At 42.2% G+C, this 22,068-nt stretch overlaps 1 protein-coding gene across 13 annotated transcripts in view; it reads left to right on the top strand.

The window, feature by feature from the left end:
• The window catches only part of ADAMTS12 (ADAM metallopeptidase with thrombospondin type 1 motif 12), a 268,928-nt gene that overhangs the window by 210,840 nt on the left and 36,020 nt on the right, over positions 1-22,068 (top strand). For all 13 annotated transcript variants that reach the window (XM_039545726.1, XM_039545725.1, XM_039545727.1 and 10 more), the window contains 2 exons: positions 5,230-5,356; positions 18,275-18,485. In XM_039545726.1, coding sequence (XP_039401660.1) covers positions 5,230-5,356; positions 18,275-18,485 — 338 coding nt within the window. The remainder of the gene's footprint in view (positions 1-5,229; positions 5,357-18,274; positions 18,486-22,068) is intronic.

Genomic DNA, 22,068 nt, shown 5'->3' with positions numbered 1-22,068 from the left:
AGCACTCCTCCAAACTTTCCTCTGCTTCTCTTCAAACTGTTCTCTGCTCCAACTCCTTCAAACTGTTCTCTGCTCCAATACCAATCTTTTCTGCACCAACTCCCACACTGTCTGATTGAAGCAGGGGTTTTTATCATGTGACTGACTGCAGGTGCTCTGAGTGGCTTCAGGTGCTCTAGTTAATCTATAGCAAACTTTCTTCCCCTTACAGGGAATAAGGCTCCCTTCTAACACTCTCCTGCTGCCCTCTGGCCATGCTGTATCACACACTCCCACACATGTTCTAGCTTCTGAACATAGAGCAAGGTCTCTTCAGTAGGGATCAAACCCCATGGACTGCTCTCGCTCTCTCTCACACACACACACACACACACACACACACACACACACACACACACACACACACACACACACACACACACACACACACACACACACACACACACACACACACACACACACACACACACACACACACAGCTATGTGGGTGTCCACCAGTGCCGCATCAAAGTGTTGCTGACATGGATCAGGGAGAAATAGCTGGGTGGAAATTATTAGAGGCCTCAGTTGAAAGAAGCATTTAAGTATGTTTATTGTGTGACTTCAGTGGGACTTGTGTTTTAAATTATGCATGTGCTTAAGTGTGGAATAGGTCAGGGCCCGTGTGAGATATTTCTGACTTACTTCATACAGAACATTGGATATTTATAGTAACTAAATATGACAATATTTGTTTGTTTTGTTTTAAAGACTGTTTCACTGAATCTATTTGTACCTTGATGTGCACATGTTACGCCCTCTGGCTTTGAAGTAAGTTATGCACATCCATAATGGAAAGATTAGGGGCCTATATCCACCTTTAATTTCTGAACAATCCCAGAACTTTCCAGATTCTGCAAATAAAGTGAATCCACTTAAGGCCCCTATTAAGAATGATATTTGTGTGATTACAGCTTGAAATAACTGACAAGACTCAAATAGATGAGCTTACTGATGTCAATGGTCAGGGCGGAGATAAGAGCACACACACTGTAAACTAGGCTTCTGCACGTGTTTGAAGAGGCTACTTTAGCACCAGACTTCTGCTTTAAAATGCATTACAGCAGCTGAAACTATGCTAAATAATTCATCATAGGGGAATAATTCATGTCTGAGTTTGAAAAGGGGCAGAGAAGCATTTCTGATAACTTCCCTCATTTTACAACTGGCAGTGACATTTGCCAAACTCTCTGATTAGATTTCCAAAGCAAAAACAAACATCATTATGGAAAAGTCGCATAGAACAGAATAGTGATGAAACCAAGAGGGTTCTGTAGAAACTTATCTTAAAAAAATTGAATTTAATAGTGTTACCAATAGAAAGTTTATCGTTTTCTGTTAAATTCTCTTGGCATTTTTCAACAATGATCAACCGTCCTCTAATCTACCGCTACCATTGCCACCATCCAAACCTTTCTTCCTCTGGATTTTCCAGTTGCATCCTATCTTCTCTATGTCCATCTTTGTAAGCCATTTTGCGTAACTTCATGGATAAGTGAAATGGGAGGGCTTTGATATTCCATGAAAAAAATAATTAGAATTTGTATGAAATATTAGGAAACAAATATTTAAAGTTTGTTTATATGTGCAATGGTTATATTGGGGAAAGTGTGAAATATTGGGAAAAACTCATCAGTTTCTCAAAGCTTATGGGTTGTTTATTATGCGTTGTTAATAGATTTCTATTTAAATTTATTTTCTTGAAACCTGCTAAAGAATCCGTGCAAAGTTGACACTTCTTTATCTAAAATACAACACGTATCCCTGACCCCATAGTAGCATATTCTATTTTGACCCCTTCAACAGACCTATATAGGGGAGGATAAAAATCACAGTGGTACAATATTATTGCCCTTTTAGCCCAAGGGGTTAGCAATCCTGTTTGTTTACACAAAATTGTGTTTTCCTGAATACAATAGAAACAAATTACAGTAGATAGTTTCCTTGCTCACAATTTCCAAGTCTGCCTCTCCTCTCAGTTATGATCCAAGGAACTTTGTCTCTCTGCTCCCTCTGAAGGCCATGCTCATCCTTGCATCTTCCACTGACTGCTTGCTTTTGCCTCTCTGGCTCTGTGCCTCTCACAGCCATACAGCTTGTCAACCATTCCCGAACCCAGATTTTGCAATCAGGAAACTCTTTAATATACCTAGTTTAGCAGGCATTGCCATCCAGTGCTTTGTCTTTGGCAGTGGTTTCTGTTGTTTCCAGCTAATTCACTATATAAAGGGTCTTAATTGCTCTTTTCATTTATCATACCTGTGGGTGAGGTAATATCTTTTATTGGACCAACTTCTGTTGGTGTGATAGACAAGCTTTTGAGCTTTTCTACCAGTTTGGGAAACACACTCAAAGTGAGACACTACTCTGAGTAGCACTCTTCCCAGACCTGAAGAAAAGCTCTGTGTAAAGCTTGAAAGCTGACATAGCACTGTCCACACCGGTGCTTAGGTCGGTGTAACTTATATCGCTCAGAGGAGTGGCAAATTCACACCCCTGAGTGACATAACTTATACTGACATAAGTAGTAGTGTAGCCAGTCTAAGAGTGTCACAGATAAATACAAGATCAAACAGATAGTTTAGCATAAGTTGTTAGTACATATTCTAAAGGACCATTCAAGGTGAAATGGCCAGTTTGTTGCCATAGGACAAAAAGGGGATTAGAGGGTTACAAATTGTTGGAATAAGCTATAGATCACAAACAAGGGAGCCTAGGCAGACCCATAGTATCTGGCCAGAGCATTCTCTGACTTCTTCCACAAACTCCATAACATTAACAGCCTGCCTCAGAACACCATCCTTACCACCATGGATGTCACTTCCCTATATGCCAATATGCCTCACAATGATGGCATAGCTGCCTGCCTCAAATATTTACAAGAAAATGGATGACCTCAGATATTCCTCCCCAAAGACATCACCAAACTCATCCATTTTATCCTCACCCATAACAATTTTACATTCAACAACAAACATCTTGCCCAAACCATGGGAATAACCATGAGTATTAGGATGGCTCCCCAATATGCCACCCTCTTCATAGGCCAACTGGAAGAAGAATTTCTGGACAAATGTGAAACCAATTATATACCTGAGATACATTGATGATATTTTCATCCTCTGGACAGACGACTTAATCTTCCTCATAGATTTCAATCACAACTTGAACGACCAACATCTGTCCATAAAACTATCTATTCAATCTGCTATTCCAGTGTGACAACCTTAGGCCAGGTCTGCACTTGAAACTTACACTGATCTACCTACATCACTCAGGGGTATGAAAAATCCACAGCCCTGAGCAACGTAGTTATGCCAACCTAACCCCTGGTGTAGACAGCGCTGTGTCTACAGGAGGGCTTCTCTCGTCAACAAAACTATTGCCTCTCACAGAGGTGGAGTACCTACGCTGATGGGAGAAGCCCTCCCAGAGGCATAGGTAGCAGCCGCTGCAGCATTTAAATGTAGACCTGCCCTCAATACCTTTCCCGAACCTGAAGAAGAGCTCTATGTAGCTTGAGAGCTTGTCCCTCTGACCAACGGAAATCGGTCCAGTGAATGATATTGCCTCACTCGCCTTGTCTCTCTAATCTCCATGTAGGCATTTACACCAGTGGGTCTATGCAGTTCATCCATGCTGCAAAACTTTCATTTCCCTGAGAGGGGGGGCAAGGTGGGTGAGGTAATTTCTTGTATTGGACCACCTTCTGTTGGTGAGAGAAACAAACTTTCACAGAGTTCTTCAGGTCTGGGAAAAGTACGCAGAATCACAGCTAAATACAAGGTGGAACAGATTGTTTAGCATAAGTAGTTAACACGTATTCCAAGGGACCATTCAAGGTGAAGTGGCCCATTCACACACCCCCCAGTCATAAGTCATGTCTATACTACAAAGTTAAGTTGACCTTACATCGACATAAGTAGGTGTACACACTTCAGTATTCCTGCTGCCGCTGTAACTCACCCGCTATGTCGACCTAGTAGATCCACCTCAACGAGAGGCTTAGGTCAACGTAAGTCAGGTGACGCAGTGTCTGTATAGACACTGCATTATATGCGTCGCCTGTTGGCTGCCAGCATGGCTGACAATTTCACTGCTGATAGGATCTCTGTTTTGAAAGTGGGGGGAAGGGTGTTCCAGCTGTGAGCCCCAGCAGTGCTGACAGCTGGAGCCTCACTGCCCAGTGCTGAGAGCCTAGGCTGTGGGCTCCCCGCAGAGCTCCCAGCTGGAGCCTGGCTGCCACCCAGATTCTCAGCTCCCCACGGAACAAGCTCCGTGCAGACCGTGGAGCTGAGAGCCCAGGCGGCAGCCTGGCTCCAGCTGGGATCTCAGCACCGAGCTAAGAAACTTGGGCTTTCAGCCCCCCATACTACCCTTCTCAAGTGAGTGCAAGTGCTCCTGGTGAAGATGCGCATCATCGACAGAAGGAGGGGATGGACATGAACCCCTTGCAGTAATTACTGCAGTGGCTGTGTTAGGTTGACTTAACTTTGTAGTGTAGACATGTCCATAGGGGGTGAAAGGAAGCGGGGGGAGCAGCTGAGGGGGAGTTGTTAGTGGATTATAGCTTGCTGTAATAAGCCATAAATCCAGTATTTCTCTGATATACTGGGACTGACACCACTACAATAACACTGCATTTCCTCTGTGGGTCAATGGAGAGAGAGAGCATCTTGTGTTTGTTCATCCTTTTTTCCAGCACAGAGGAATGGAGAGCAAGTAACAAATGCAGAGCACACAAGCTAAGCAATGACAGTGTTTATCTTCCCAGTGGGCGTTTGAGCCCTTGGTATCTGTTTTAGCTGTATCTTTTTGGTATCTGTTTTAGCTGTATCTCTCTTTTTTTTTTAAAGAGACAGAAATATTTTTTCCAGCTTTCTGAGATGTGGCCCATTGTGTATTGGCTAAGATATTTCAAGTGCTGCGATATGCTTTTTATTCTTCTAATATGACCAAAGAATAATAAATTAGGAGGGAGTAGTCCTCCCCTTTTGAAAGCAAAACTAGTACAGCACAAGTGTTGCTTTTCAAACAGCCTCTGCTGCTGTTTCCTTTTTGTTTTGAAAACCACACACTCTGCCACATAGTGGGGTGGGCCTGGTAAACCAACATGCTCGGTGTCCATTGGGAATTGAGCACAAAGGTGTAAGGATTTAATATGCATGGAGAAATTATTATTCTCACAGGTGTTCAGCGACAGACAGCCCAATGTGTGAAAAGGGGCGGAAGTGTGATCAGAAACTCCTTCTGTGACCCAGAAATGCAGCCAAATGGACGACAAAAGAAATGCAATGAAAAGGATTGTCCACCCAGGTAACAAACGCTGTGAATACTAGGATACTGTACGGGAGCACTATTCAGTGTGTTGTATTCTAATTTAAACATAGTATTCAGGGGAGGCAAAGAACACAGGAATTGCAATAACAGTTCAGACCAATAGTCCATGAGTGGTCTCCAACAGTGGCCACTACCAGGTGTGTTAGGGAAGAGTGAACGAAACCCTGTAAAGGACAATTTCAGAATTATCTGCCCGTAAGAGAAGTTTCTTACCATCAGTTAATGGGTAGTCTATGCCATGAAGCATGATTATGTGTATATCTCAAATATTTTATCCTATCTAATAAAGCTGTGGATGTATATCAGCGGTTCCCAAACTGTGGGGCATGCCCCCCCTAGAGGGACACGGAGGAACATTTCAGGGGAGTGTAGTGGGGTCCAGGCCAGCCCCACAGGGGGCAGGAAGGGAGCGCCACCGAGCCCGGCTGTGCCCGCAGCTCCGCCCCAGCCCCAGATTCCAGCCATGGATCCCAGGGGGGAGCGGACAGGTTCCATTACGGGTAAGGGGGGGCGCAACAGAAAAGGTTTGGGGACCACTGATGTACACGTTACCCTTATAAATATCTAACCATTTTTAAAATTTTGCCAATCTCTTAGCTTTGCTATCTTGTGATGAAGGTTAATTTCTCACTGTGTGTTTAACAGGTATTTCTTTTCAACAGTTTTAAATCTTCTGCTTTTCAGTTATATTGAATGTTCCCTTGTTCTGGTATTATGAGGGAGGGTAAATAGGAATGCCCAATTTACCTTCTCTGTACAGTTATTATTTAATACGCTCATCATGTCCCTTCTTATAGGTCTACTCTATCTAAACTAAACAGTCCTGATCTTTTCATTGTCTACTCTCGTGGAAGTTTTCCCATGTCCCTATTGCAGTATGTTAATTCTTACTCATCGTTGTTGTCTGCCTCTGGACCCCGCTTTCTGCTACATCTCTTATGGGATGGGGCAACCAGAATTGAATACAGTGTTCTAGGTGAGAGGAGACTATTGATTTATATGTAATGCACTATTTTTAGTACTGTTTTCTAGCTCACTGTTTACATACCCAAATATGTTTTGCTTTATTTATTTATTTTTGACAACTGTCTGTCACTAAGCAGATGTTTTCATTGAGCTGTCCATAATGATTTTTTCCTTAGTGGTTCCAGTGAATTTAGAATCAAGCAATGGCTGGAGTAGTTAAAATTATTCCTTCTGCTATGTATAACTTTGCATTTGTCAGTATTGAACTGCACGATGGATATTGCTGCTTTTATAGAGTAAATAATGTACAGATGTTAGGGGGATTAATGGTTTTACTACTTGTTCCTGCAGCAGTTCACAATTATGTATGATGTCTCTTTGGGGAAATATCTAGGAATGCTGTTACAGCCTATGTAAATCATTTTAAAAGTATAAAGAATTCAGCTTGGTAGTAAATCTGTGCAAATTGCCAAGGAAGTCAATTGACAGCAGAATCAAACTTATTAACTAATGGTTTCCATAATAGCTGAGGCTAAACTGACTAACAGGAGCATTTATATTTATAAAAAATATAAATTAAGCTCTTTATTCCAAAGTCCCGAAGAGAAATGACTGGGTTATTCAGAAGTTAAAAGATCTTTAAAGACCATATTATCTAGCTTCTGCTGCTTACATTTGGAAATCACAGTTTCTCTTCAATAGCATTCAGAGCCTGCTGTAGGAAATTAGATTGCTGTAAATCATCTCTTAGTGATTATAGAATTATGTTAAACATGACTTGTTGTGCCTAGTTTTCTGCACACTGCTGAAGAGATGCTCTAGCTTAATCCCAGTCTGATTGACAGTTCTAAAACCACTTACAATTCTTTCTGTCTCCTTTGGTAAATGTCCTTTATAGAGTACTAGTGAGAATAGTAAAATATTGATAAAGTGAAATGCAGGAGATTCATAAAACATATTGATAGGGGTTTGGTTGTTTATTTATCTCTTCTTAGTTGTGATAATTAGTTGTCTGTGATGTATATGAGCTGCTGGACAGCATAGCTACTACCTGTAGCAGCACAAAATCATAGAGTAGCCATGATTTCTGATAATTAAAAAAGAATAAGTAAGAAACAGAATCATAAATCTGTAGCTGCATTTAAAGCACACACACACACCACATGAAACATGGAACTTAGGAGCCCCTGTTCTAAAAACACAGGGCTCTGCTCCTTGAGCTAATGGGGGATTGCTGTTCCCTATCAAGCCTTATAGCAATATATCCTCTTTGTAGACTGGTCACTACAAGGCAATACAATCACAGACTAAGTTAGTGCTAACATTTCATTCCACAATGGCCAGTGGTGCATGCGCACACACTAGTCATGGACTCATAGTGAGCTATTGCAATTATTTTCTAAAGTTTTCAAGCCCACAGCTAGGCTCCTATAGCTGTGTCATCTACAATCCAGAAGGATGGCTAAGCTTCCTCTCCGCAAAGTATTTATTTATTTAGTGTGTGCATAGTCATCTAGCCAAGTGATGGCATCTTCAGGGGCGTGATGCAGTTCTTCTGGATCCTCTGATGGCAGGCATGCTAGCAGTTCAAACTAGGAAAGTAAAGTAGTAGTAAAGCAGTTTCTTTGTTTGGAAGAAAATCAGAGTGACAGAGGGAGATGGTATTTCTGCCCTTGAAAATAGGGCACACAGGGAAGTATTCACTTGCTGAATCTGTCAGAGATTCTAAGGATACAGGCCTGACTATACTCAATGCTTGTTAAGAACTGAGAAGGGATTTGGAGGGTCAAACACAACGCAGTCGTGGATGGACCTTTGGTTGGCTATGTAACCGTACCCCTGGATTTCCTAGCTCCAGAAACTAAGTTACCATCAAAGGCAATGCTCTTATTAGCCGGTCATCCACCTTCCAACATGCAGATCAATTTCTCAATGGAAATGTATCATCAAAAGCAGTCATGAGGAAGTTTTCTTAGATAGCTTCCTTATCATCAATTGGATCCCATGGTCTGAAAACAAGTGACCACAAGATTAGCCATCAGACTATGAATTCAAACCGCATCATACAGGAGCTGGAAGACATTCCATTCTATAGCTATGCAACTTACTTTTGATAAAATGTACATAATCACCAGCGTGGCTGCAAGTCACTCAGGGTCATGTCTTGACTTCCACATTCTTAGCTAATAGGCTCCAGGAAGTTAGTTGGAAACTGGTTAAATCACAGGTTTCTGAGAAGTCGGAGTCCAAACATCCATGTTTCTTAGGTGATTGGAGGCATGTGATAAAACTCTTTTGCCCATTCTCTAGTTAAACAATCTGGAGCTACATAAGACATTTCTAAAATATTTTATTGCACACAAATATATAAAGTGTCAACTCAGAGTAGAACAGAAATGGTTGACTCCTACCATGGGGAGCTAGCATTTGATGGAAATGCAGATATGACAGCCCCATTAACTAGAGTGTTATTGACAGGCAGCAGCAGAGAAAGATGCTGGTATGAACCAATGTAGCTTACAATTATATTGCTTGGTTGGTAAGCAGGTGTTTATCTTTATAGATGCTCAGTATAAAATTCATTGTATTGTCCTGAAAGGAAAGAACGATGTATTTTCTTTACTTACACTCTTCTGTACCTACCAAGTGAATAGAAATTTTCTTCCTTCCATCTAAAGAAAATTGCCCTGGCCTTTTTTGACATGAATACCTGCTCAGACAGAATGCCCATAAATAGATAATTTGAAGTCTTCAATCTCCTGCCATCTCAGCGGTGTTCTGACATTCTCAAGGAAGCTTGCTGCTGCTTTTAGGAGAAAAACTTTTTTAACCATCACTAACAGTTTGCTTAGTAAATTCCAGCAATCGTAAAGGACAGAGAGTATTGTTATTATTTGTATTACAGTAATACCTAGAGGTTCCAGACAAGATTGGGGCCCTATTGTCCTGGGTGCTGTACAGAAACATGGTAATAGTAATACCTAGGCCTTTTCATCAGTATATCTCAAAATGCTTTACAAAGGAGGGCAGTATCCCTGAGGCCCAGAGAGGGAAGTGACTTATCCAGTTTCAATGTGAATTGAACCCAGACCTCCTGCACTCTAGTCTAGTGTGCGATCCATGACACCATCAGAGACAATCCCTCCCTCAACACGCTTATGGATCTAAACACATGCTGAAAAAAAGGAAACATTATTATTTCCAATATTTTTATTGGGGGAGGAATGAGGCACAGAGAAATTAAGTGATTTCTCAGGGTCACACAAGAATAGAACTCAAGATCGCCCGAGTCCCAGTGTTGTGTCTTAACATGGCCATTGTTATTCTGTTTGTGGAAGCAGAAAATTGCCTGTGCAACCTTAATTCGGTCCTCTTGTGCATATGCATTATGATACATTAGACACAGGCCAAATACTATTCTTCCACAGGACCCTTGCCTCATTCAGTGCACTGGATGGAACTGCTCTGAGGATGGATCAGGGTTGTGTAGTGAGTGAGGCTGTTGTTGGTAGGACCCCAGTCTTGTTTCTTGCAAAGTTTGGAAGGTGTGTAGTAAATGAGGCCTCTGTTTATCAGAGGGTGGAGATGGATGGCAGGAGAGAGATCACTTGATCATTACCTGTTAGGTTCGCTCCTTCTGGGGCACCTGGCATTAGCCACTGTTGGTAGACAGGATACTGGGCTAGATGGCCCTTTGGTCTGACCCAGTACGGCCGTTCTTATGTTCTTATATTCTTCTTATGAGGCAGGGGATTGCAGGAAAAGAAAGAGTGGGTCTCAAGACCAAGGCAGTTGATTGTTGCTCTGGAGAGATGGATTCCATCCAGGCCCCTGCCACAGAGTTCATATGTGATGGTAGGAAAGTCATTTAAACCAATGCACAGGAAAAATAGTATAAAATCAAGCAACAACTTTATTAGTTTTAAGAGAGAGCTGGACAAATTCATGAGTACTATTGTGTGATGAGGTTGCTTGTGATGGTGGGGGCCAGACTTCTGGTTTATGTTTTATGTTCCTAAAAGCTCATCCTTCACGGTTTCCGTCAGCCACCTCCAGGGGTCAGAAAGCAATTCCTCACCACCACCACCGCTCCAGGTTTTTTTATTTCCTTCCTCTAAAGTATCTGGGATGACCACAGGTGGAGATGGGACACTGGGCAGGGTGGGCCAGGTCTCTGAGTGGCACTGAGAGTTTTCTCTTTCAGGTGCTTGCTGGCTGGTTCTTGCTCACATGGTTGAGGTCTAATTGATTGTCATATGTGGAGTCAGGAAGCAATTCCCCATCCCCCGCGATCAGACTGGCAGTGACTTTGGGGGGCGGTTTCGCCTTCCTCTGCAGCATGTGGGTGTTGGTCACTTGCCAGGATTATCTGGGTATATCTCATTTAATCATTTCCCTACCATTGCAGGGGCCTTAGAAACTGGTGCACCTCGGTCCCTCCTATTCTCTCCCCATGGTACATAATAGTCTAGTCCCCTGTGGGCTGTAATACTTGGGTCTAATTTCCGTTGTTGGGTTTAGTGTGTGGGTGCTGGGTGGTGTTGGTGGCCTGTGATATACAGGAGGTCAGACTAGCTGATCTAGTGGTCCCTTCTCTCCTCAAACTCTATGACTATATGACTCGATGTAATTAAAGACTGTGTTGTCCTGCATATGCACAAGGGCGCCAAACTGAGGATGCACCGGCAACCTTAATTCTGACATTTCCTAACTGGAGTGTGACTTTGTAACCGTAATGTTCTTTTAACCTAGCTTTTTGTGTGTAACAACTTATTACTTACATGTTACTAATCCTGGTCTAGGTATGTCCTTTGACAATGTATCAGTTTATGGAATATGGGTGACGGTTTCTGCTTTATATTGAAAGCTGATCGCCTGTGGTGGCACGAGCCACCCAGCAAAGAAAAAATATCAGCGATAGAATGTGTGTATGTGAGAAGGCAAAGATGGAGACTAAGAATTTAGGACTTCATCCTGCAAGCTGCTAAGCGCTCCCTCAAGGTGCTGAATACTGCTGAGCTCTGTGGGAATGAAGGGCAATGAGCACTTCACATATGTAACATGAAGCATACAAGATGTTCTATTAAAGTAAATAGGACTATTCATGTGCTTGAAGTTGCACAGGTGCTGAAGTGCCTAGCTGGATCAGGGCCTTACAGAACAGTAGGGGTTACAAAAAAAAAAGAGCTGGAAAGAAGATCTGGGAGGTGAGAGCATCATACAAAGTGAATTGGTTTAGTATTTTTCTTTACTGCTGCGCTCCACTGAGAAGATTTGGCAGCGTCTTCTCAACAACTTGTCAATTTCACTTTGATGTTTGTACCTGCATGGAGGGGAAATGAAACTCCTAGAGACAAGATACAGGAGCACAGAAGTGGTAAGATCCAGAGACCTCGGTCAGGATTGGGGTCCCAGTGTACTGAACAAACAAGTAGGAAAAGAGTTCCTGCCCCAAAGCCTTTCTATCTAATTTAAGAGAAAATACACCAAACAATAGCTGGGAATGGAAAGGGAATATAAGGAGGACCAGTGATGAGAACAGATGGTTACACAAATTAGAAGTGTGCACAGCTTGATGGCTCAGTGTCTTTTTTTAATTGTATGATTATAAATAAATAGCTGTCAGCAACCCTCATAACAGTGAGAGCCCTTTTGCAGTTGAGTGAAACTACTGGGGGACAGAGGATGGGATTGGAAACTGAGGAGCCAAATTAGAGAAAAATATTAGGATGGGGGAGGTAAGAAGCGCAAAGATTGATGTATTGCAGAATAGGATGCATGGCAGAAAAAGAATGAAACCTGATACCATAATAATTTATTATGTATGTATTAGCATGGGAGTATTTATTTTACCTTTACTCTGCTTTTGTATTAAGTAATATTTTGCCCACTGTGATGTAGAAAGTAGTACCAGAGGTAATGAACTGATACAAATATTTGCCCTGTGACTAACAGAGGAAATGGTAAGAAGTGACAGCAAAGAGGCACATTATCGCTTTTTGGTGACACAGCTGAAATCCCCTGATCAGGTAATGGAATAAGTCAGATATTCAGTCAGCATGAATTGAAGTGCTTTCAGAATAACATTTAATCCAGTCAGCAGTGTATACAGAAAATATCAAAGGTAGTACACAGTAATTCAATTAGTATAGTAGGCATTGGTTCTGTTTCATATCGTACACGAGAATTCAAAATAGTAATTCTTTGTTCATATGAAGCAGCCAAGGTTTAGTGGAGGGAGAATTTTTTGAGTGGAGGTGCTTGGTTTTATTTGGTTTTTGGTTTTGTTGAGAAACAAGATTAAAAGTGGAATTGTGGGATTTTTTTCTTAAAACACAGATAGCTATTCAAGTACACCTAATGATCTTGTTTAAAGTACTTTAAAACTTAATTTAAGTAGTTTTGCTTTTTCAGTTGTAGGCTGGGTGGCCATCCCTCTCTGTCAGTCTCTGAGGGAGGCTACGCCTCTTTGCTGTCGTGTACCTGTAAAGGTGCTCAAAGCGGGTAATTAGCTTCACCTAGTGCTCTGGTCCTCTGGCTGGGCAGAACAGTACGTCAGTCTGTGAGCCCCCAGTCCCAGTCAGGGCAGGGAGGCAAAGCAATTGAGTGGACTCTGGCCTGCAATCAGGGCAGAGCAGCTATGCCGTCTATGAGCCCCTGTAGGGTTGAGCCCCATAAAGTCTAGAGGCTCAGGTAAGAGTGAGCACCAAGAGAGTCTATGGGGCTCAGGTAGGGTTGCCTGAGGAACACAGGCCTCCAGGCCTAAGGAGGCCTAAGTACTGCTACCCCAGGGGTGGAGTGGCAGGGGGGACACAGGCCTGCCCAATTCCACCGTGTCCTAGCCCAGAACCCTAGCAGTGGTGAAGTGGTCCACCACTGGGTCAGTGGGGGATCCGCCTGCAACACACTAACCTTGTATCAGGCCAGCTCCCAACCAGACTGTTGCCTGGTTTCCCTGCGCTGCTTCCTACTCTCCCGCTCGGGTGTACCTGCATCTGTCATCTTGGGGAGCTCTGGCCAGTCCGCAGGCATCAGCCCCAGCAGCTCCGCAGCATCTCAGTCTGCCGGCAGCCTGGGGAGATCCAACCAGTCCTCAGGTGGCAGCCCCAGCAACTCTTCAGCGTCTTGGTCAGCCAGAGGTCCTGGGAGATCTAGTCAGTCCTCAGTAGGTAGCCTTGGTAGCTCCTCTGCAGGCTCCAGCAGCAAGCGGGATGTGTCATCTCCTGTGGTGGCTCCACTACAACTGAGTTGCAGGGCCCGCCTTTTGTACTTCCCCTTCCTGTCCCACCCTCTCACTTCCTGCTGGGTGGACGTGGCTCTCCAGGTTCAGCCCACCAGGGGGTGTGTTGTGGTCCTTCTCTGTCACTCTCTGAGGGAGGCCATGCCTCCTTCCTACACAGTATGCTGGAAATGGCAGTATTTTGGCACTTGCTGAATTCTGTCCCAAATAATTAATGTTGGTATTTAGTGATTCACTCCCAGTTGCTGTTCTCAAAGATTTCAGCTTTTAGAGTGGTAGCCGTGTTAGTCTGTATCAGCAAAAAGAACGAGGAGTACTTGTAGCACCTTAAAGACTAACAAATTTATCTGGGCATAACCTTTCATGGGCTAAAACCCACTTCACCAGATGCATGCAGTGGAAAATACAGTAGGAAGATATATATAGATAGATAGATAGATAGATACATACATACAGAGAACATGAAAAAATGGGGGTTGCCATACCAACTCTAATGAGACTAATCAATTAAGGTGGGCTTTTGTCAGCAGGAGAAAAAACATTTGTAGTGATAATCAGGATGGCCCATTTCAAACCGTTGGCAAGAAGATGTGAGTAACAGTAGGGGAAAAATTAGTGTGGGGAAATAGTGTTTAGTTTATGTAATGACCCATCCACTCCCATTCTTTATTCAAGCCTAATTTAATGGTGTCCAGTTTGCAAATTAATTCCAGTTCTGCAGTTTCTTGTTGGAGTCTGTTTTTGACGTTTTTTTGTTGAAGAATTGCGACTTTTAGGTCTGTAATTGAGTGTCCAGGGAGGTTGAAGTGTTCTCCAACTGGTTTTTGAATGTTATAATTCTTTACATCTGCTTTGTCTCCATTTATTCTTTTGCGTAGAGACTGTCCAGTTTGGCCAATGTACATGGCAGAGGGGCATTGCTGGCACATGATGGCATATATCACATTGGTAGATGTGTGTTGCATCGGTGCCTCTCAGGCGGGCACTGGACAGAGCCCAACAATCAATGTGATTGGTAGCAAAGTCCTTTATTTCTCTCCAGCATGCTCTTATATACAATTATGGCAGGCAATCAAGCAATTGCTAATTGGTTAATAAAATACACACAGGCACAGCTATAACTTCATAGGGTAATTGTCATCCTGTACAACTTTCTGATTTATTATCCTGTTTACTGCCTACTGGCAGATGAGAACCAGCCCAAGGCCAGCATCTCACTACACAGTTCACAGCCTAATTAGCCCGTCCTAGAAATCTAAACACTTAGCTTCTAACATACCCATCTGCCAAATTCCCACAGATGTGCAGGTGAACGAGCCCCTGATGGTGTGGCTGATGTGATTAGGCCCTATGATGGTGTCCTTTGAATAGATATGTGAACAGAGTTGGCAACGAGCTTTGTTGCAAGGGTAGGTTCCTGGATTAGTGTTTTTGTTGTGTGGTGTGTGGTTGCTGGTGAGTATTTGCGTCAGGTTGGGGGGCTGTCTGTAAGCGAGGACTGGCCTGTCTCCCAGGATCTGTGAGAATGAGGGATCGTCCTTCAGCATAGGTTGTAGATCCTTGATGATGCGCTGGAGAGGTTTTAGTTGGGGGCTGAAGGTGACGGCTAGTGACGTTCTGTTACTTTCTTTGTTGGGCCTGTCCTATAGTAGGTGACTTCTGAGTACTCTTCTGGCTCTGTCAATCTGTTTCTTCACTTCAGCAAGTGGGTATTGTAGTTTTAAGAACACTTAGGTGTTTGTCTCTTTCTGGGGGATTAGAGCAAATGCATTTGTCAATGAGAAACTGCAGAACTGGAATTAATTTGCAAACTGGACACCATTAAATTAGGCTTGAATAAAGACTGGGAGTGGATGGGTCATTACACAAACTAAAAACTATTTCCCCATGCTAATTTTCCCCCTACTATTACTCACACCTTCTTGTCAACTGTTTGAAATTGGCCATCCTGATTATCACTACAAAAGTTTTTTTTCTCCTGCTGATAATAGCCTACCTTAATTGATTAGTCTTGTTAGAGTTAGCATGCCATTTTTTCATGTTCTGTGTGTGTGTGTATACTCTTCCTACTGTATTTTCCGCTACATGCATCTGATGAAGTGGGTTTTAGCCCACGAAAGCTTATGCCCAAAAAAAGATTTCAGTGTACATTTGGACTCCATCTCCTATGAGCTAGGCATGTTTCTTTCTGGCTATAGTGCACTCTTACTGAAAATTCAGACCTTGTATTAGCATGTGCTCATCCACTGAAGCCAATGGATTTGCATCTATGAGTTTGAAACCTTTACATTTTACCCAGAGGGTAAATGAGAGCTCCCACAGAGGTAGCCAGAGTTTAACCCTCCTTGTTGAGTCTGTCTTGGCTATTTTGGGGGACTCAGGACATGGCTATTTTGAAATGCAGGCAGTATTGCACACCTGTATCACCACCAAAGCCTGCAGAATTCCTCCCAACCCTACAGACCAATGAATCCTACAGATTTTGGAATTGTATTCTCCTTAAATATACTTAATCATGTCTTAAAATCAGATAGATGATAAACCAGGAAATGCTAGGATAATAAGCCCTTATTTCTTTCTTAGCATTCCTTGTGTAGTACTGAGAGTTTAACAAGTAATAGGTCAAATTCTTGATTAAACCAGTGTAACTCCAAATGTATTAACGTCATTGGTCTCACGAAGTGGGTATTCACCCACGAAAGCTTATGCTCCAATACGTCTGTTAGTCTATAAGGTGCCACAGGACTCTTTGTAACTTCATTGGAATTACTCTAGATATAAATCCGTATGATCTAGAACAAAATTTGACTCCTTGGTTCATGTTCTGAGCTATACCTTTATTTTATTTTAGCTTTTAATTTGATTCAGAAAACAAACAATCAGAAAGGGAAGTCTAGGGTGAAGAAAGAAGATATTGTAATGTGATGGCTAGAGGTGGGTGATTTTTTTTCCCCGTGAATAGTTGATTCATCAAAAAATGAAGTTCTGGTCAACCCAAACTATTCACAAATGTCTGCAATGTGTCAGATCATGCTGAATTTGCTGAATAGTTTCAACCAAACAGAAAAATCAAAATGTTTTGGTAATGTTGACACAAAATGTTTTATGTCTTTCCTACAACCTTGAATCTCAGCACTCACCTGGGGTGTGGGAGATCTGGGTTCAGTTCCCACCTCTGCCTGATGTGGAGAAAGGATTTGAATTTCAGTCTCCTACGCTGCAGGAGAGCACCCTAGTTACTGGGCTCTGGGGCTATAACCTGGTATGGGACTCTCTCAATATCTCTGTTGAGTGTGTTCCACCATATATAAATAATTAACTAGTCATTGGAGCAGGGATTGTACTTAGGTCTCCCTTATCCTAGTTGAGCACTCTAACCATCAGGCTATAAAGCCGTTCTCACTTTTTCTTTCCTTGGCCCAGTAACTATTCATTGACATTGATAGTGGCAATTCATATAGTCAGGGACAGAGACCCAGGAGAAGATATGGGACCTACTACGTCTGTGAGCTAAAGGACAATTGTAGAAAAATGGTGTAATTGTCTTACTATAAAACTACAGTATTACTAAGAAGAAAGAAATCTAACAGATGGTATAGATTTTAGGTCAAAACCAGGGCTCATTGAAGTCTACTGACTCCAGTAGAGTTGCATCTACTTACACCTCTGAATCAGTCTCTGTGACTTTGCAAGCATCTGTTTAGTTGCCAGTGTGAGGTTTCAGAGGGCATGCCTGGAGCCCAGGGAGCACGTGTCATTGTTTATGATGCCTTCATGGACTTGTAGTTCACAGCTGGGCCAAACTTCCATTTCAGCAACTTGTGGGCTCCTTCTTGCCTGGGTCCCTGCAAATGGTAAGGCCACCCAGAGCTCATTAGTTAGGTTTTGCAAAACCTAATAAAAATATTTCAAGATGAATCACAAAATGTTAATGCTTCTCAGATGGCCTTTGCCCTCCTTTCTTATGATGCAAGCCAGCCAAGCAGGTATCTGATTGTACAGAGCAGCCCCAGAAAACATAACAGGAAATAATTGGATGAAATTAAGGAAAGGCTAAAGCAGGGTGACTCTAAAGAAAAATCTAATTGTGAGGTCCATTACAATGTGAAATATTGCCCTAAAGAAAGCAGTGGATGCTGTCATTTACAACTAGACAAAGCACAGGTGAATGTGCTATAGTGAACAGTCCTTTATTGACAGAGGAACAAATGAGATGACCTGTTCAGTCTCTTCCAGTTCTAATTATTAGCATAACCATGGACCTAGTCATTTGTTCTCATTTGCTTTCAGTAAGATCATAATGAGCAAGTGAACAATAGGAATGAATAAATAAAATACAAAACTTCCTGGACAGCACAGATATCAGTCGTAATTAGGCTTGGAAGAATCCCCTGAATATGGCTTATATTCTTAGGTATTCTAGAAATATAATCTTCAGAGTCTACTGCTGATACAGGATCAATGTCTGACCTGCCCATCAGATACTTGGCACAAAACTGAGGGGGAAAGTTGCTTAGGGTGCTTAATATTTTCTATGAAGAACTTAAATACAAGCCCAGAACTCTTCTTTATGTTACTTCTTCTGTATTGTCTGAGCCTCCCCAGAGCTACCTTTATCTAGCTTTCCTGCAGTAGATTAATATTTTTGTCCTTCTGATGTTCTGCATTCCCTTTGACTTGGATTACAGGTGGTGGGCAGGAGAATGGCAGAAGTGTTCAACCACCTGTGGCCCAACAGGAGAGAAGAAACGAACTGTCCTTTGCATCCAAACAGTGGGATCTGATGAGCAGGCATTGGCTGCTAAAGACTGCCAGCATCTGCTTAAACCAAAGACCCACCTTTCATGCAACAGAGATGTTCTATGCCCATCTGACTGGACAGTGAGCAACTGGACTGAGGTAAACGCATGGCAGTCGAAAGAACTAATGCTTCTGTTCTGTCTCTACCTGACTTCAAATTTCAAGGTGGAAAGTCTCTTCAGAAGGAATCATGGGGAGATGTAAGAAAGAGAAGCAAGTTACAGCTCCCATCTCTCCAGAAGTGATAATGAACCTATATAACCAGCTATACACCTAAACCAAAGCCCTGGTCTATAGCCAGGTTCAGTTACTAATTCTGAGTTGAAATCTGTCTCTACAATGGGCCAAATCCTAACTCAAAATCTGAACATTTTTATAACGGCGAAAGATTTGGAATTTGAATTTCAAGTTTGGAAGTAGTAAGATGGGGGGGTTGGTTCTGCAAAGAGATACAAAGCTATCTCCAGAGTCATTTTGGATATTTGTTTCAGGCCCTTCTCTACCATAAAGGAGTGATGGATAAAAGCAGTGATAATGATGCCCCTTCTTCTGACACCAGGTTGCCATTCAGACACTAGTGTCACCCTTGTGCTGAGCAGTAGCAGAAATCTCTAGGGTCTTGCAGGCTGGCTTCTCAGTGAAGGCAAAATCAGTGATGCAGAGTCTGGGCATATTCTATATGTAACTTCCTTTACTTATACACATGCACCAGTCCTGGAACAGAGATGGTCACACAGCATACAGGCATTCTCTTCTTCCCAGAATCTCAGCCCAATGCCAATGCTTCATTCCCAGAGAGCAATTATAGACACAATTCTTGAGGCAATCAGAGAAGAACACTCACATTGCTCTCTCAGATCCCTCTCTCCAAAGACTACTGCCTCTCCACAGAATCTTGCATTGAAAAACCAAACACCACAGCATGCCCTCCCAAGACTGAACATTTACTCACATGCTAAGAAAAAGAACTTGCAGACTATGAGTAAGTCTATACTGCAATTAAAAACGCATGGCTGGCCCAGGCTAGCTGACTCAGGCTTGGGCTGCGGGGCTCTTTAACTCTTCTGTAGACTTCTGAGGTTGGGTGGGACCTCCCACCTCTCAGGGTCTCAGAGCCTGGGCTCCATCTCAAGCCCAGATGTCTACACTGCAATTAAACAGCCCCACAGCCCAAGCCCTGCGAGCCCAAGTCAGCAGGCAGTGGCCAGCCACAAGTGTCTAATTGCAGTCTAGACATACGCTATGTGTAAAAGAGCTACATGGTAACATCAGCCATAACAACAATAATAATACCTCCAAAAAGGAGCGTGACCAAATACTTGATACAGACATGCCAAACTTTCTATCCAAATCCAGTTCTTAACTTGGAGGCTTGTTTCTATTTCAACTTTAGCATTTACATAATGCTTTTCATATTTACCATGCTTAACAAACATTGACTAGCTAAGTAGCAAAAGCCTTCCAAGCATCTCCATGTTCAAACTTTTCAGAGTTCAGACATAAGCACTGCTATGGAAGAGGTCAGGGAGATTTTGTAGCATTTTATATTGGCACCCGAAGCTCTAAAGCCCTCATGCTAGTTTGTAAGCCAAATCTGTATTGCAACAACATTTGACCTTCTTATGTTTCCCTTGACTGCAACTGTCCTATATGGTCCCCTCAAGGCTTGAGCTGATAACTCTGGGTTTAGCAGGCCAATGCTCAAACCACTGAGCTATCCCTCCCCTCTGAAGAAGTGAGAGCAGCAGAATGAGGACAATGGATTTCAAAAAAGCAGAATAACAAGCAGAGAACTTGTAGGAGATGTCCCACAGGAAGAAAAATCTAAGGATTAAATTTGTTCAGGAGACCTGGCAGTTTCTCAATGAGACAATATTAAAGGCATAACTGCAAACTACCTCATGTGAAGGAAACGTAGGAAGAATAGTAAGAGGCCCATATGGCTACATAGTGAGGAAGAAGAACTAATAAAGGATGGCATCAAAAAGACTGAGGTATTAATATTTATTTTGCTTTAGTCTTCACTTAAAAGGTAAAAGTTGACCAGATACTCAACACAGTTTATATTAACAACTTGGGGGAAGGAATGCAAGCCAAAATAGGGAAAGAACAGTTTAAAATAATATTTAGATAAGTTAGATGTGTTCAAGTTGGTAGGTGAGATGAAATGACTATAAGATGGGTGTACAACTGGTTGAAAGACTACTCAAAGATTAGTTATCTATTCTAATCCTATTCTCCAAAATGCTACTAGTTATCAAGAGTTTGCTGTCAAGGGCGTATCTAGTATGGTCCTGCCAAGGTTAGTCCTGGGACTGGTGCTAGTCAATATTTTCATTAATAACTTGGATAATAGAGTGAAGAATATGCTTGTAAAATTTGTGTACAGTCTTTCAACCAGTATTGCACCCATCGTATAGTAATTTCATCTCGGCCACCTTTCCCTAGTTTGCCTATGAGAATGTCATGTAAGAAAGAAAAATCAAAGGCACAACTACAAAATGAGGAATAACTGGTTAGGTGGTAGTCCTGATGAAAAGGATCTGGGGGTTATAGTGGACCACAAATTGAACAAGTCAACAATGTGATGCAGTTGCCAAAAAGGCTAATATAATTCCAGAGTATATTAACAGGTGTGTCATATGTAAAACGAAGGAAGAAATTGTCCTGCTCTCGTCTGCACTGGTGAGGCCTCAGCTGGAGTATAGCATCCAATTCTGGGTGCCACACTTTAGGAAAGATGTGGAGAAATTGGAGACTTTCCAGAGGAGAGCAACAAAAATGATAAAAAGTTTAGAAAAGTTGAGCAATAAGGAAAGGGTAAAAAATCTGGGCATGTTTAGTCTTGTGAAAAGAAGACTTGAGGGGGACTTGATAACAATCTTCAAATATGCTAAGGACTGTTATAAAGAGGATAGTGATCAACTGTTCTCCATGTCCACTGAATGTAGGATAAGAAGCAATGATCTTATCAAAGTCAAATCCTAGTGAGGCAAATAAAAAGGAACACAAACACTGCCAACTTAAGTGCAAGAGTGTAATAAGAAAAGCCAAAGAGGAGTTTGAGGAAAGGCTAGCCCAAAACTCAAAAGGTAATAACAAAATGTTTTTAAGTACATCAGAAGCAGGAAGCCTGCTAAACAACCAGTGGGGCCCCTTGACGATCAAAATACAAAAGGAGCGCTTAAAGACGATAAAGTCATTGCGGAGAAACTAAATGGATTCTTTGCTTCAGTCTTCACGGCTGAGAATGTTAGGGAGATTCCCAAACCTGAGCTGGCTTTTGTAGGTGACAAATCTGAGGAACTGTCACAGATTGAAGTGTCACTAGAGGAGGTTTTGGAATTAATTGATAAACTTAACATTAACAAGTCACTGGGACCAGATGGCATTCACCCAAGAGTTCTGAAAGAACTCAAATGTGAAGTTGCGGAACTATTAACTAAGGTTTGTAACCTGTCCTTTAAATCGGCTTCGGTACCCAATGACTGGAAGTTAGCTAATGTAACGCCAATATTTAAAAAGGGCTCTAGGGGTGATCCCGGCAATTACAGACCGGTAAGTCTAACGTCAATACCGGGCAAATTAGTTGAAACAATAGTTAAGAATAAAATTGTCAGACACATAGAAAAACATAAACTGTTGAGCAATAGTCAACATGGTTTCTGTAAAGGGAAATCGT

This window comes from Mauremys reevesii, linkage group 6 (genome assembly GCF_016161935.1).
Source record: "Mauremys reevesii isolate NIE-2019 linkage group 6, ASM1616193v1, whole genome shotgun sequence".
Taxonomy (NCBI): domain Eukaryota; kingdom Metazoa; phylum Chordata; order Testudines; family Geoemydidae; genus Mauremys; species Mauremys reevesii.
This window is presented reverse-complemented; position numbering and strand designations above follow the sequence as displayed.